The 16,345-nt window shown below is 42.0% G+C and overlaps 1 protein-coding gene across 8 annotated transcripts in view; it reads left to right on the forward strand.

Annotated features, from left to right (window-relative positions):
* TSPAN4 (tetraspanin 4) overlaps positions 1-16,345 on the forward strand; it is a 437,423-nt gene that overhangs the window by 402,365 nt on the left and 18,713 nt on the right. For all 8 annotated transcript variants that reach the window (XM_071558757.1, XM_071558760.1, XM_071558761.1 and 5 more), the window contains one exon: positions 14,642-14,743. In XM_071558757.1, the coding sequence (XP_071414858.1) occupies positions 14,642-14,743 (102 nt within the window). The remainder of the gene's footprint in view (positions 1-14,641; positions 14,744-16,345) is intronic.

Here is a 16,345-nt window from a genome sequence, read left to right on the forward strand (position 1 = left end):
GGGTGGAGAGACCATGGGAAGACCCATGGAGAAAAATGTCGTATAGCTATCACAGGCAGTATTATTGAATACCAGGGAATCCAAGGGGAATGAGATGGAGCAGACAGTTTCCAGTTTTAAGAAGAGACTTGGGATCAATGCTTCTCTTTGGCAAAAAGTCAGCATTTTAATTAGGAAGAAGGGGCTCATTTTGAAAAGTAGAAGCATGAACTATAAATTCAAAACAAGCCAGAGGCAGCTGAGGAACATCCTCAGAGATGTTCTTGAGACCATTGTCACATGTGGCAGATTTAACCTTTCACTTTGGTTTCTGTTCCTCTCTGAGGGATAACTCAACCCTTCTGACAGAGACTGTTTTTCTGCACAAACTAGGTCATCACTGACAGTTGCTCAGTCTGCCTGGATCACTTCCAGGACCTTGATGCCATTTCTAGAAGGGGCGCTTGCATATGGCAGAAACTTGTGTCAGGTCCTTAGATCAAACACAACATATGTGTGAAAAACACAGCCCCTCTTCTACAAGGCTTGTATATTGGGTGAAATTGATTGTATGACAGCAGAGCAGGTGTAAGTTACAACGAAAATTAAAAGAAAATAGCAAGAATAGTGGTTTTGTTCCTGACAGAAACTTTTAAAACTTCACATTTTGAGTGATGCCTTGAGAGACTGAAAAAAACAGGACTCCAAACTAACTTAGTATACGATAAGATAAAAAGCAAAACTCCTTTAATTTCCAGGCCTAGGGGCCTTAAGGAATACATATTGACACACATGCCTCGAACCCTGGTTTCATGGTTTCTACAATAATGCCCATCCAATCCTCTGTTCATCCATCCCCTTGGTCCAGCCCCGTCAGGAATTGAGTATGAGGGAGACTTGGACTTCATCATCATTCTCTTCCTTATAGCACGTAAGGATTTTGGAGGCCTTCCAGTGTTCTGGGCTTTGAAGTCAGTGTGCCTGTGTTATCTCTCGTGGCACAGGCTTTGAGATACTATTCAGCCTTCTACTCTGAAAAGAAGTCTAAACAGCTATAGGAATTTTCAGGGATAGGTATGGGATATGGGTTAGTATTCATAACATTGAACTTCAGCTACTAGAGATACACTAAAATCTACATTCTACTACAATTACTTCTAAAATCTATAAAATTAAAAAATCAAAACCCCCTTTAGGCATCAGTGGAAGAGAAAGATGTATTGGCATAGCAGGCTGATAGAAGGATACAGCCCATACCCCATAGGCTTCTATTAACTGCATGGGGTGGGTTGAGCTGTAGTTGATAGACAAAAAGCTTCAGAAGATTTTCACATTTTTAAAGGCAGTTCTGGACACCAGCTCCACACTTGAGCCAAGCTTATAATATCATAGTTTGATCTCAGCAGCAAACTAGAGGTGTGTGGAGATTGTCCAAACTAACCATTACAAATGTGTCAGTGACCTCTAGGTGACTGGCAGTTAGGTGAGACAAGGTGAAATTACCCAATGGAGTTAAGCACTTTAAAGGTCTTGATTGAGATGCAGCTTGTGCTTAAAACTGATTAAGTGATTGCCAGCAGTTTTTTGATTGAGTCCTGATTATTGCAAACAACTCTCCATACTTTTAGATGTGACCCTGTTCAGTTCTTGTAAGGGAAGCAGGCTAAGAGGGACCAATTTTGCAGATTTCCTTCCTTTTTCCTACTTGGTGCTTCCTTTGAATTCAGAGTAGAACTCATCTCTGTCGTAACAGAGACATCCCCTTTCACTGGGGAGTCACTGCTTGACTCTAGTCCAGCTACATGTGGTATGTGATCAAATAATCATAGATTGGTTTAGGTTGGAAGGGATTCTAAAGATCATCTAGTTCCAACTCCCCTGCCATGGGCAAGGACACCTTCCACTAGACCAGGTTGCTCAAAGCCCATCCAACGTGGCCTTGAACTCTTCCAGGGATGAGGCAGCCACAACTGCTCTGGGCAACCTGTTCCAGTGCCTCACCACCCTCACAGCAAAGATTTTCTTCCTAATATGTAATCTAAACCTGCCCTCTTTCAGTTTGATGCCATTCCCCTTGTCCTGTCACTGCAGGCCTTTGTACAAAGCCCCTCTCCAGCAAGAGGGTGCTATAAGCTTTCCCTGGAGACTTCTCAAGCTGATCAACCTCAGTTCTTTCATCCTCTTCTTGTACCAGAGGTACTCCATCCCTCTGATCATCTTTGTGACCCTTCTCTGGACTTACTCCAACAGGTCAATGTCTTTCTTGTGCTGGAGACCTCAGAGCTGGATGCAGCACTCCAGGTAATGTTTAACCAGGAGCAGAGTAGAGGGGAAGAATCATCTCCCTCACTTGCTGGCCACATTTCTCTTGATGCAGCACAGAACACGATTGGCATTCTGGGCTTATTGGTCTTGTCAAGCTTTTCATCCACCAAGACCTCCAAGTCCTTCTCTTCAGGGCCTTTCTCAATCCATTCTGCACCCTGCCTGAATTTGTGCTTGGGATTGCCCTATCCCAGGAGCAGGAAAGGTTCGACCTGTCCTTGTTGAGCTTCATGAAGTTTGCATGGCCCTGCCTGTCAAGGTCAGATCGTCGTATGCTTACCAGTGTTTGTTTTTGTAGGGTTGGGAGAGAGTGGCTCAAATCATAATCTTGAATGTATCCCTTGCTGCTCACATGAAAAGTATTTGCATTTTTTTTATAATTCCTTTTGTTGACTTTTCCAGTTGACAGCCCTGAGTGTCCCTTCCTTTCCTTAAGGACCAACAGGTAGTTGAGGAACTGAGTTGACTCAATGTCTTCTGACTCCACGCTTCTGGTGGGGAGTGGATGGCCACTGATGTCTGGATACACAGTCTGTGTGTCATGTTGACATGGTGATGCAATTAGAAATGAGTTGGCATGTGCCCTTGGTGGTTTGTAACACTGTATCTGCCACAGAGCCCAATTCTGGTGCTGTGCTCCCCTGCTCACCCCAGCGGGGTCTGGGAGGGGAGCCAAACCTCTCCCCAGTCTGCATCTGGATTAGGCACCAGTACATGCATGTGTCACACCCTGAGATACAGGAGGGCTCCTCAGGTAGCAGGAGTTTAAGGTGAACCTTTCTTCAAGATTTCCGATTTCTCCTTTTATTGACCTTAGCTGCCATTTTGCAGGGTGTCTGCTGTTTGATAAATGCCAGTTTTTGTGTGAAAAAACAGCATATATATTTTTGTTCTGTATGAAATACTGCAGTCCTCCAGCATCTCACTCTGTGAAGGTACTGTCACTTATCTCTGTTTAAGATAAATGGTAACAACCATATTTCCTTCTCCATTCAAGCCTCGTGACTTCCAGTGAGATATGTGGCTTTGTTCTGACATGATCAGAAGTAGAGAGTATGTTGGAAACTTGCATTTTGTGCCATATAATTGTGACTGGCAGTTTGTTTATTTGCTTTTTTCTGTTATTATGGAAAGCAGTCTTCATGTAGTTTATTCATTTACAGTGACTGAGTCCCAAATCATTCCATTCACGATGAAATCTGTTTTCAGTGAAGTGCGTTGAACAGCTGCAATTCTTTGTTTCATTAAAACAAGGGAGGCATTTAATAGCAGTTATTCACTTCTGTTGCTGTGTTGTTATTTACTAGATTTGCAAGACATTTTGGTTACCAATGTATAATACCTTCACTGAAAAGCTTACCTTAGGATTAAAATCAGTAATTCTGGTGGCGGAAGGTCAGAACTCCCACAGTGTCAGGGATGTTGTTTTGGAGAGGGAATGGTTTACAAGGTTGCATGCAGCCTAATAGAAACATGGGTTTGAGCCACTGAAGACATCACATGACAATGCCAAGTTGCTGGAAATGTGAGCAACCCCATGGATTTTGGTGGAGTCAGGCAGATTTCTACTACCTAAGGAGCTGACATTTAGCATGTCCTTTGATTCTTGCAAGTACACGTGTCTATGTGATTGGAAGAAAATTATGTGTTTTCAAGGAAGAAAATACAGGTTAGGAGATCATCACCATCTCAGGTGTTTGGCCAGGCAATCCTTTGGTGGTCTTGCTGAGTTTCTGCGAAGTAGCTGCCTGTTCCTGCAGAGCCCTCTGCCTCTTCCCTGGATCTGGGATTTGTGCTGCCCTCTGTCAGACATGCATCCTGCACTTCCACTTTCAGGCCTGCTGCTCTGTTCCCTCCAAAGGTAATGGTAGTTCACCTCACAGCAGTATTTATTTAAAATGAGTTAATTTCAGAGAAAGCTTATCTTATGAATAATAAAGCAGGCTGTGTGCAAACCTCACTTTCCCCTAAGGATTAACATTCCCTGGATCTCGGAAGACACAGCTCTTTCAGTCTGTTTCCACAGAATCACGTTTTCCAGACATGTTTCTTCAGGCAGAGTAACAACTTTAACTCTTCAGTGGGTTTAAGTTGGTTTTTAATGGGTCTTTTAGTTCCAGCCCAGAGAAGGGTGGCTTATCAACACAACATTTTTACCACTTGCTCAAAGGAATCAGGAAATTTGCATGCCTGAGGACACGATTTAGCCAGCCCTCTGCCCCGCTGGCTGTACAGCTTCCCTGGTGGTCACTGGTTGCCAGTGGAACACATCTCTGTGTTCAGCAGAACAGCTCTGACACCAAGAGGTGGCAATGCTGATGCCTGTGATGAACCACTGGAGCTTGCAAGCCCTCCCCATGGCCCCAGCAAGGCTCATGTGATACCAGAGGCCTGATACAGACAGGGTGTCATCGTTTTGACTTCTGCAGAGATGTATTTGCCTTATGGCAGTGGTCAAATCTATATTTTGGCCTATATTTTCCTCCCAAAGTCATATGTTTTAGGGGAAACTAACTTGTACTGTGTGGGTAAACGGATTTGCAAATAGCCCAGACCTACATGGTGTGTGAGACTTGTTCATCTTCTCTTGCCACAGTGGGAGCATAGGCCATGGTTTGCCTTTGTTATCCCTCCTCCTGTAATATTTTAATAGTGGTCTCTCTTACTTGAACTTTGTCTCATTCACTTTTAAGCTAAGTGACTGAGTATTGTAAATAATTGAAGCAAGGTTTGATCCCATGGGATGGCTGGGGCAAATGGCTCAGTGGGCAAGTGGCCAAGTCCTTCCTCTCTGTGAGTAAACTGCTGCTTCCCCTTTCCCAGTTCTTAGCATCTGAAGGAGTCTGTGTCCAGTGTCACTGTTCTGCCTAATGCATGAGCACACGGTGGTCATTAGTTCCTGCAAGGGAAGTGCCTTGTTCCCTGCTTTGATTTGCCTCTGCAGTCCTGAAGCCTTTGTGGCAGCTAGTTGGATCTCAGGCTCTATTGACATGTGTATCCCTAGGTGGCTGGGGAGGCTTTGGCACTTTTTGGAGGGTCTGTGTAGTTGGAGGTAACAGGTTGTTAGTTCTTGAAACACAAATGCAACCCACCTTTCATGTCTCTTGGCAAACAAAGGCTCAACAGCTTGTATCATGTCAATTAGCATCCTTCCCAATTTACTTATCTGTGGTTATACTGATGGCTATTAAGGACAAATGAAAGTTATTATCTATTTTAAAAAAGAAAATAAAAAAGGCCAAGAGGCTGAATACAGATATCCTGGGAATATCTTCAACACATGCTTAGGTGTTGAAAGAAGGAGCATTTCCCTTGCTGGTCTGGATTCAGTTTACCTGGAATTCAAAACATGAGCATAGCTCAGAGGATTCTTTACATCCCCGCACAGGTGTGGTGCTGTATCCACTGGAGATCGAGGCAGAATTGCCATTTACTGGGGCATGCAGGAAAGGAGTGACTCTTACAGGACCATATCTGGGGAGAGATGATTCAGGGGAGCAGGAGGGGTGGCACAGGAAGGAGTTGAGGCCTTTGAGGACAGGTTGTGAGATCTGATCTGTGAAGACAGAAGGGCATTGCTGGGAGCAACAGTTGGTGGGATATATAACTGGAGAAAGGAAACAGAGTCTTTTGTGTCAGTCAGTCATCTTTGGAGCAAGTATATGAAGAAAATCTGCTCCAAAGGGAATTTCATTCTGGAAAAGAAACGGCACTGTTAGATCACAGTGGCACCAGCTTTGCTGGTGTCCCTGCTTTTGAGGATGTTAGTATCATTTTTTTCCCAACCAACTTAATAATCTGAAGAAGAGGCTATTTATATGTAAACAAAGGGGTCCTTCTGTGGAATTAGCATTAAATTTATCCTGAACGCTGCTTAATTAGGTATGTCACAAAAAACATGCACTTCAGTGTTCACTCACCTGGAATTCCTTCAGCCTGCTGCTGGTGAGGCTTTTGTCACTCCAAATGCATAATGCTCAGGAAGAATTGACTTAATAATGTGGTAATTACTTTTCAGTGTCAGACTTTTGAGTATGCAATTGATTTTATTTACCTTTTACCCAGCCCATTTCCCACGTTTGCTGCAGCATTCAAACTCCTTTGAAACAAGAAGCAGCAAGCCAGGAATTCATATTTAAAGGTTTTATTCCTAGGTTCACTAACAATGAACAAGATTAGGGGCTTTTTGAGGTGGTCTAGGACCATCTCGTTGGGAAGTGCCTGTGCTCAGGTGCCATACAACACAGCTGAAATGAGCAGTTGGCTTTGCTATTGGCTTCATTCTCTAAATAAGCCAAGAAACTGCACAGCTGCATCTTAACATTTTGAGTTGTATCTCTGAGCTAGTTACAATGTACTTTATTTAAATAAACGTGGGGACTTGATGTACGAGTTATTCAGCTGTTGCTGTGCATAAGAACATGGCAGTGGCATGTGGCTACAGAACAGTGAACTTTCCCCTTCTACCAGCACTAACAGGAAGCTAAACATTCCCTTTATATGGAACAATGATAAAATCCCTGTGTCTCCCTTGGACTTTTAAGGAATCGTTTAGACAAAATCAGGTGCAGTTTGCTGAAAACATTTGAATTTGCTCTTGCATGAAAAATTTTAAGTTGCAAAGCCTAATGACTTGCCATATTTGTGATCTCTTGTTTATAACAAAGAGGCACTAAAGCTGCTGTGGGATTCATTGGCATTTTAGTAGTATGAATAGTACAGGGATGTTTGAGTGGCTACTTTCCTGAAGCCTCAGCTGTTTGCTCATGCCTGCATTTAAGCACAGGTAGGTGCTTGAGGGCAGAAGACAGTGACTGAAACTGCAGTTAATGACCCAGGAAACACTGGTTTGAAAAAAGCAAGTTCTTTGACTTTCTTGTTAGGTTTTTGCTATAGAAGCTACTGCAACTTCCTGGTTCTTGTTAGAGCACATGGTGGGAGATTTTTTCTCTTACAGTTTCACCAGTTGCCTGCTCCAGGCCAATGCAATATGCACTTATCCTTCCTTTTGCTTTCTGATGAGCCTCGGTTTCATCCTCCAATTGCCAGGATGGTCACTGACTCTCTCAGGTCGAAACTCCAGTCCTTGTGTCAGATTCTGTACAGGGCTTCTTCTCCCAGGTTGGATTTGGTATTCAAATACCTACTCTAAATTATATTATCAACTTCATGGCATGACTAGGGTCAGGTTTATTTGTAAAACAGGAATGAGAGCTGAAATACAAGAGAAACAGTGCCTTTTTCAAGACTGTAGGAATCCGATGGCACAGCTGAAAGCTGTTACCTCAGCTGACCCAAGCCAGTACCTTTCAGAAACATTAATTCTTCTTCCTGCTCCCAGACCTTTTCCTCTGATGTTCACTTGTCTGCTCTTCACTCTTCTGAAGTTACACAGCCAGTACCAATGCACCTCTCTTTCTCCTCTCTTGGTATCAAACATTGCTAGAGCAGTATTCGACTAAATTGTTGAAGTGTGGAAGATCTATAAAGTGTTTGACTCCTGATGTTGGCTTTTGCAGTCCAGCTAGGAAAAGAGAATTCACTAAGAAAGAGGTTTTCTGTGCTTATGGAAGCAATTACAAAAAAAACCCAAAAACGTTGTGAAGTTATTTCACATTTGGGGATAAAGTGAGGGAAAGGGAATCCCACAGAGCTGAGCAAAGCATCCTGGCAGTGTTGTATGACTTACACTGGTAAGAAATTGATATATTGTCACTTAACTGCCAAACATCAGTAAAAAATCATACATTATCTCTTACAAGATTTCTATCTAAAGTTGATGGTATAAGGAAGATTTTATGGTGAGGAGGGCACGTACTGCTTTCAGCTTCTTATAGACAGGCCTGGGGACATGAGACATCTTGTTTAAAACAAGCCTTACCTTGGTACAATCAATCTCATTTCTTAGCCGGCAAGGGCTCCCACAAATGACCTTATAGATTACGCACTTTGTGTTTACATTCAATTTCCCACTCCCTGCTATTTGTAGAGAATGATTATCAAGGCATCACATTAAAAGTTTTGCCTGGTTGGAAGCTATTGGATATTTTGTCATTTCCTTAGAGTCTCTGTTGTTCTGGTGGAGAGGCAGAGAGGCAGGGGAAGCAATCACCAGAAAGGTCAAGAATAGGGTTAGGGTTAGGGGACCTAAATTGAAACACCACTGAGAGGCTTTGACCAGTTTAGAGGACTTTTTGGGTAGAAATTTTGTTCACAGTATGGTAGGAAAGCACTGAGGCTTGAAATTGTCTCCGGTTGCCTGCAGGTTAGAAAGCTGGGGATGCTGCTGGCATCCTCTGGCCTTTTCCTGAAGGCTATATAGAATCTAAGTGACATCTCACGCTTTCAAAAAGTTGAAAAGGAGTTAATGAGTATCTCCCTAATGCCTTCTTTTGACCTTTATTCCAGAGTAGATTGCATCAAAGTGACCTTCCCTCTCAGTGTGCTGGGACGGTGGAAGAACTTTGATCAAACTGAAGCTCTACCAATACCGAAGAGAAAAAGTCTTGCATCATCTTAGCTGTACATATTGATAATTCCCGTGTTCTGCACAGACACAATAAGGCATTTTGCTCCAAAGCACTTCCTTCTTATCAACAGCAAAACTTCAGGACTGGGCTTCTTGGGGAACAATATTTGTTTTCTGTTTCATGCCTTAACAGTAAGTACATAAACTCCAAAGCCTTTCATTTAGACAGAGAGTGAGAGGTCTGTGAAAGCACTCTCAGAAACTGAGAAGTCCCCCACCTGTAATACAGAGTTGGAAATGATGATGAGCCTCGGTTTTTGCAGTGCAGAACATTTGTGTAGTGCTTTCAGCATGTCTGTGCTAAGCAGGGTTTTGTTGTTGCTGCAGTTACCTGGGTTTTCTCTCAGCCTCAATTTTTGCTGGGTATCTTATTCAAGGGGGCAAGGTGGAGTCTGGCAGCTCTTGGTCTTCTTGAATTATGCTGGCTTCTCCAGTTAGGCCTGTCAGCCAGCCAGTTTTGCTTGGAGGCTGGCAGCAACAAGGGGGTAAAGCTGACAGTAAAACAAGCCTTACATGTAAATAGCTGGATTTATATGCAGGCTTAAGTGAGATTTTTTAAGGGATGTTCTGTCACAGCTGTAGTTTAGATGAGGCTCAGATAGATCCTGCTTCCAGCCACTTTTCCTGACCTCAGTGATAGATTCTCTCCAGTCCTGCCACATCTCTTGTAACTTTCTCTTCTCTAGTTCAAATACTGGATTTCTCTCCTTGCCTGAAACTCTCTGCACATGACTTGTCCACTTTAGAGCAGTATGTGTTTTTTAAAAAGTCTTTGGAACAGAACAATGAGAGATTTTAAAGCCCTATTAGGGCCTGATGGAAGTCAGTGAAAAAGTATTGGTGCTCCTTGCAGTGGGAACAGGATTTTACCTTGGATAAAGTGGTAGTAATGTGCATGCCCTACTCTCAGAAGCGGTTCTCTTGTGGACATGGGTGTAGTGGATTCACACAGGGAGACACTGAACATATGTCACTAGAAACCACCACTGAAATCTGATGGGGCTGATAAGCATGAGCAAGGCTCCAGTATGTCTGAACCCAGAAATCAAAGGAATTTACATGGTGGGCTGCCAGCCTGAAGCTTTCACCTCTGATCTGTTGACCAATGAAACCCAAGGAAAAAAGAATTTTTCTCTTCTTTACCAGCAGATTGATGAAAGGTTCTTGCTGCCAAACATTTCAGAAACTCTTTTGTATAAGGAAATCTGTGGTATTCCACATGTCTAAAAATAGGCACCTCATTTAGAGTAACAGTTTGCCTGCTGAGAGTTTTTATTGTGCTTCATTATGGTCCTTCACTAGAGTTGTGCTTTGTGAAGGGCCTCGCTCGTTTATGGAAGAATGCAGCAGATTCAAATTGCAAAATATTAAATATAACATGTATAGTCCCTGTTTTGAGGTAGACATTTTGTGTGGCTAAGAACTGGTAGCCCAGAGACAAACAAGAGAAGCTAACAGATTGGTGAATTTGGGTGGGATTATTTGTCAGGAGATTTGATGAATCACTGTGGCACAGCATTTCATTTTCAGAAAGATAATTTTCTGAAAAATTCAAATTAAAGGCAGAAGAGGCAGCTGGGGGTGTTTTGTGAGTTTTCATTTAAATCAAACATACTATTAGAATAAAAGCATATTGAAAAGTTCCTGCTATTCTAAAAATATTTTGAGGATGAAATAAAATTGAGGTTGGAAAGAAACAGGATGACCTGGAGGAGCACTTGCCAGCTGTGCCTCACAAATAGGCATTGTTTTACTTACCCATCTCTAGTCAAAGCCAGCTGAAATCATATGTCTAGAGCTTCAAGCAGTGCTTCAATTAGGGGAAAAATATCCATTTTATAACCTTGTACAGAGGTTATTCAAACAGAGGTCAATGTGCTTTTAATAGGACTGCACAAAGAGAGTGAACTCCACGCAGTGTGAGAGAAGTGCTCTTGTTTAATATCATCTTTGCTCTTAGGAAGTCCAAGACTACAAGTGTGTCAAAACTGATTAATTCGTGCAAGGTAACACATTAATAAAAAAGGCTTTATGCAATTGGGTAGAAACAGAAGGCAGATGGTGGGGGCTTCGTGCTGGTACCTCAGCTGCAGGCACAGGCCAGGAGAACAAGGGCTGATGCTGCTTCCCCTTTCTCCTGGAGCCACACACAGACTCAGTTGTTCTGTACAAGGTTAGTCATAGGGGATGATGAAGAACTTTCTGATTCTAGTGTAATCAAACAGAAGAGCAGGAATGCTTTAAGGAATAGCTCTGTGAAAATGAAATTTTAAATCAGCTGCTCTTGAGAGAATAGCACACTCCGGTGCACGCACAGCACACTTGATCAGAAGGTCAGTTAGAAACTTTAGTAAAGGAGAACTATGTAAAATCCTACCTTTACAATCACTCAAAGAAATGTAAAGTTCTCTGTGTATGTGTAAAACCGTGTGGTATTTCCAGATACCTTCTCATGTCAGTGGACATGAAATAAAAGGTAAACAATCTGGCAGTACTGTTTTACAGCATGTGTTTGCCTCTTTCAAAGTTGCAACCTGCACAGAGAAGAGAGAGAGAAGAAAATGAGACACACAGTAGTGTGGAATTCTAAAAATCCTATATCCTCTTCCAAACAAGATTCAGCCACTTTTCTTTTTAAAACAACAAATAATGATGGGTTGTACAATGTGCAGGACTTGATGTTGAGGCTTTTCGAAATAGCAGTAGGAGAACTGGTCACATAGTGCCTGTTTTCCTGAGTAATGCTCTGCTGGTTACTCAGTTTCTGAAATATGGAAATCTGTTGCCAGTGGTGTTCCCAGTATGAAGGTCTTGCACTCTTTGTGCAGGGAAAAATGGTTATTTTTAAGAACAAGAGAGAACTTGGCATTATTTGCCTCAGCAATTTGGTTGCTAATGAGGCTTCTTCAGGTGAAAGGAAGATCAGGAATGCTTGGTGGGGCAACCTCTTGAGACCATGTTAGAGCACATGTGGACTAACAAAACCACTTCTGATCTTGAAGTACTTTATAAATGTTAATTTCAAGTAATTAGATTATTATGAAGTTATTATAATCATCTATTTCAAATAGAACATGACGATTGCATTAACAAGGGCAGCCTGTGAGCCCTGGTAAAAGGGGTTATTGTGCTGAGCCACTGCATTGGTTTGCAAAGCAAAACTTTAATGAGGAAATGCAAACTTTGCATTTTGCACCCTTTTGGTAACATGGCATTTGCCCTTCAGATAAGAATCACTGTTCTCTCCCATGTTCCAGATCAGTGCTGATATGAACCTAAGGCTGGTGCATGCTCTCTCACTGTACAGGGCAGATATTCTCAGGTGTGATAAATTAATATTCAAAATAGACCTTTCTCTTTCATCTTCAAGACAACAGATCTGCTGGCTGGATTTCTGTCCCCACTGCCTTCAGCTATAGTGCTCCTCTTCACCTCTGTTTCTGAATAAGAATTAGTTTCTCAGGAATTAATTCACCTCCCTCCCTCTGTTGTACACTAACTTTCAAAGCCTCTCTGAGACCAGCATCACAACCATGCCCTTCCATTCTAATTGATGGCTCTGCTGGAGGCCACAGCAGGTCCAGTTGAGACACAGGGGGCTGAGGGTAATTGAAGAGCCGAAACCCAGTTCAATCTAATTCTTAAATGAATGCTAGGAATCCCCAACACATGTAAGTTTATCATTTATTGCCTGTAATTTTCTCAACTAATTCCAAATCTAATGACAGCTCTCAGCTTTGGTTTTCTCTTCTAATTAACGTATTAATGACTATGTATAATCTCTGTGTAGAGCCAAAAGCAGCTTACATGATAATTACAGTGGGATCGCAGTACTTACTGTTCAAGGGAGTCACCAATGAGAAGGTCCTTGTGTGATAGTTCAGGTGCTGAGATTAAATTGTACACCTTTCTTGTACTACCTCAAAGCTATTTTGTTACTGGCTCAGCTTGATGGTGGTAAACTTTTGGGAAGGAAACAAAAGAACTGGAGAGATTGAGCACAATTTTTTGTACATACAGCAGAGATTTCCTGGACATGATGAGCTTCTGAGGTCAGTTTTTTGTGGAGTCACACTGTTGAGTAACTTTACCCCATAATAATTATGACACAGTGCGTTGAAAATTCCTCTTTTACACTGTGCAAGATGCTTTGTGTCCACCTTTATTCCAGATGCTAATGAAAACAATTCTGACTGCACAAAGCAGAATGAATGTCCAGGCATATGGCAGCAGCAGAATACCTTTTTTTCCCTCTGTTAGCTCAAAATCAGCATTGGTTTCTTCATTTTAGAAACCCTCCCACATGGAATTACAAGTTTCAGAGGGAAAATCTCTAGAGAACACCACATCTGTCTGTTTTCCAATATGGAAGAGAGTGTGTATTAACGTAGACTGTCCCCATGAAGCAAGTTGTGAGTTGAATTTTAGGTGTTTTCTTGGCTGTTGCAGCAGGAAGATTTCAGAATGGCACAGTATTTTGCAGTCACAGTTATAGCAGATTAATGGAGAAGAAATGGGACAAGTCTGCTCACCCTTCTTGCTGTACCTCAGGTGTCTATCAGACCACTAACATTGAAAGAGGCAGTTAAATGCCACCCTGATGGCTGATCCCGTCAGATCTCAGAAGCTCAGCAGGGTCAGGCCCTGCTAGTAACTGGATGGGAGACCTCCTAGGAATACCGGGGGCTGTAGGTTCTAGTCCCGAGGACTTCACTGTCACTGTCCAAGCTTGCTCGGCCATGGCAGATGAACCTCAGGAGTTAAAGGGTGGGGCCAGTTCTGCACATGCTGTGCCTCACCTAAAAAATCCACTGTGCAGGCTCAAAGGGCACACCCGTGTGGGGAGAGCCCTTCCCAAATCTTCGTTCGCGAAGCCTGGCCATCATCAACACTGACAGGCACCCAGGGCAGGGGGAATGTATGGGTGTATTTGAGCAGCATGAGTCAGGGCTTTTCATTTATAACAGAAAAATCAGGTTAAACCATGAGTATTCATTAATTATTTACTTCCTTTTTTGTTTGCTTGATTCTGTAAAACTGCGTATGTATGGTTAGACTAGGAGAGAGGCACTTGCATTTTGGATACTTCCTGGTGGTGACCAGTGGAGCCAACAATAGCCTGCTTTACCAGAAGAGACAGAATCTTCAATTGCAAAACCCTATAAAGCAGAACTTTATACTTTCATTAAATCAAGAGAAATGCATTTATTAAAGAGCAGTTCCATTTAGTTACTAAATTCTTAAATCCTCTCTGTCCTAAATGTGGGATAGCTCGTTACCTGCTGCTTCAATATCATTAAGTTCATCCTGCTGCAAGAAGTGGGGTATCCTGGCTGATGGAATGAACACAAGTCAGAGCATCAGTGCAATGTTAATGCCAATGTCGTTCTCCCAGGAATCATAAGGAAGATGCTGAGGGGTACTTGGTCACAATTAAAGATACTAAGCTAAAAGTGAATGCTGTGTGTAAGCAAACATTTTCATTTATAGGCCTCATTCACAAAAATGAGTGATTAAACTGTCACCAGTCTCCCTGTAGTACTTTGGTGCTTAAGTGAAAAGGGAAAAGATGTTCTAGAAGTCTCTGCAATTGAAAATAAGAACATAAACTCAGAGCAGGAACTCCTCATGTTCTTTACAAAGTGCAGGTACCTGTAATAGAGACCAGATCTACTGAAGAAAGGTATTAGGACATGTTGGTTCAGTTTTTATCCAGTACAGGGCCATTGTCCAACATCACCCTGCACTTTAATTCTGAAATGTGGTACTCAGCAAATTTTGACCTCTGTGCCTTGTTGTTGGTTTTAGATTGACAAGTATGCTCAGCGGGATCTGAAGAAAGGACTTCATTTGTATGGCACAGATGGAAATATTGGCCTCACCAATGCATGGAGCATCATTCAAACAGATGTAAGTCTCCTTTGACTTCTTTCTTTTAAAATTTTATACTGTCTTGATGCCTAAATATCTTACAGTTCTGTGCTGTGTGAACAGTGAAGGAGCTGGTCAGAGAGGAAACAAGCAGTACCTTCTCTTTAAAGTCAAAGTGGTGACGTATGTTGGAATGAGGAGCAATATTATAATAGCAAAGAACTACTTCAGTGCCTTTTCATTTCTGTCCTGTCTCCTTTCACTGCTACTGTTGTTTCCGCTATTGTAGCCAAGATGGAAACAGACCATGAGGTTTACAAACTCCTCCTACAGTCAGTACGTTTTCCCAGCAGGAATCAGTCATCCTCCATCATGGATGTGCTGGGAATGCTTTTTGCTATATTGTCACTGCTGTTCTGATTGTCCTGATTCTCTGTCAGCCCTCTACCAATGATTGTCTCATAAGGACTGGGGAACACTGTAGCTGCTTTTGTCCTTGTCTGGCTTGCTGAGGAAACACCATCACTGACAGTTTAGGTTTATTAGCTCTGTACTTCTTGTTGCATATTCAGTTCAGTCAGTTCTCCTGGGGGTGATCTTTCTGATTTCATTTTCTCTGCTTCTTGAATGAGGAAAAGTGCTCCGACTTTTCTTCTGCTTTAGGCAGAAGCACTTGCACTGCCCTCGTTTCACTCAAGAAGATCTTTCATAACTTTCTCAATTTCTCCCCAAGAGGTGCTGGCATGGTACAGACACAGTAGGGCTTTAGTCTCGTCTCTGATGTCTTAAATTGATCAAAGACAATAACCTCTCATAGGAATAATCTTCTGTATGATACAAGATAACAGGAGCAGCAGGCTGCTAGGAAATGGTCTGAGAAAATAAAAATTTGGGGTCACTAACAGAACAAAAGAACTAGTTGCCCAAACTCCATGTGCATCTTGGGGCCTGCAGGAGCTGTCTGTGATGAGTGTTGCCTGCAACAGTTCTGTGTATGAAAGACAAACAGCTGAGGTCCAGCAAACAAGCCACTTCCAGTCCTGCATCTTTACAACTGCACACAATAGGTTCTTTCAGTTACCTTTAAAAGGCCTCAGCATCTTGCAATATTGTTAATATTTTCAATATTTTTTCCTCATTCCAATACATCAAATATGAGAAGGCATCAATTACTGACAGGGGAAATGTGTTTTGTGGTTTTCACCCAAGAGTATGCCATGTGAAATACAGATAAAATTTTAAATACTGTTGATTGTGTCAAACAGAATTAGAAGTTTTACTCTTTTACAATAGCTTAATTATGCTTAGTAAAATGTAGTAAAAATTATTAATTTTAAAATATTTGCAGTAAATATTAATCAGGTTTCAGTGACACCCCAAGAACTGTTAAAAGCATATAGCAAAGGTGGAGGAAGAAGCATTATTTGGAGGGCTCATAGGATATAAATCCCATACTTCTGCTTCCCTTTCTGTAAAATAGGTTCAACAATACATACTATGTCTAGTTCACCTAGTCACATATTTTCAAGTTGGATTGGATTCAGAAAGGATGTAAAAGAATAATGAGAATTTTGGAAAGTGACATTATGGTGAGAAATTTTAACCATTTTATATAACACGAAAGGATGAAGTAGTGATGTG

This window comes from Pithys albifrons, chromosome 6 (genome assembly GCF_047495875.1).
Source record: "Pithys albifrons albifrons isolate INPA30051 chromosome 6, PitAlb_v1, whole genome shotgun sequence".
Classification (NCBI taxonomy): Eukaryota; Metazoa; Chordata; class Aves; order Passeriformes; family Thamnophilidae; genus Pithys; species Pithys albifrons.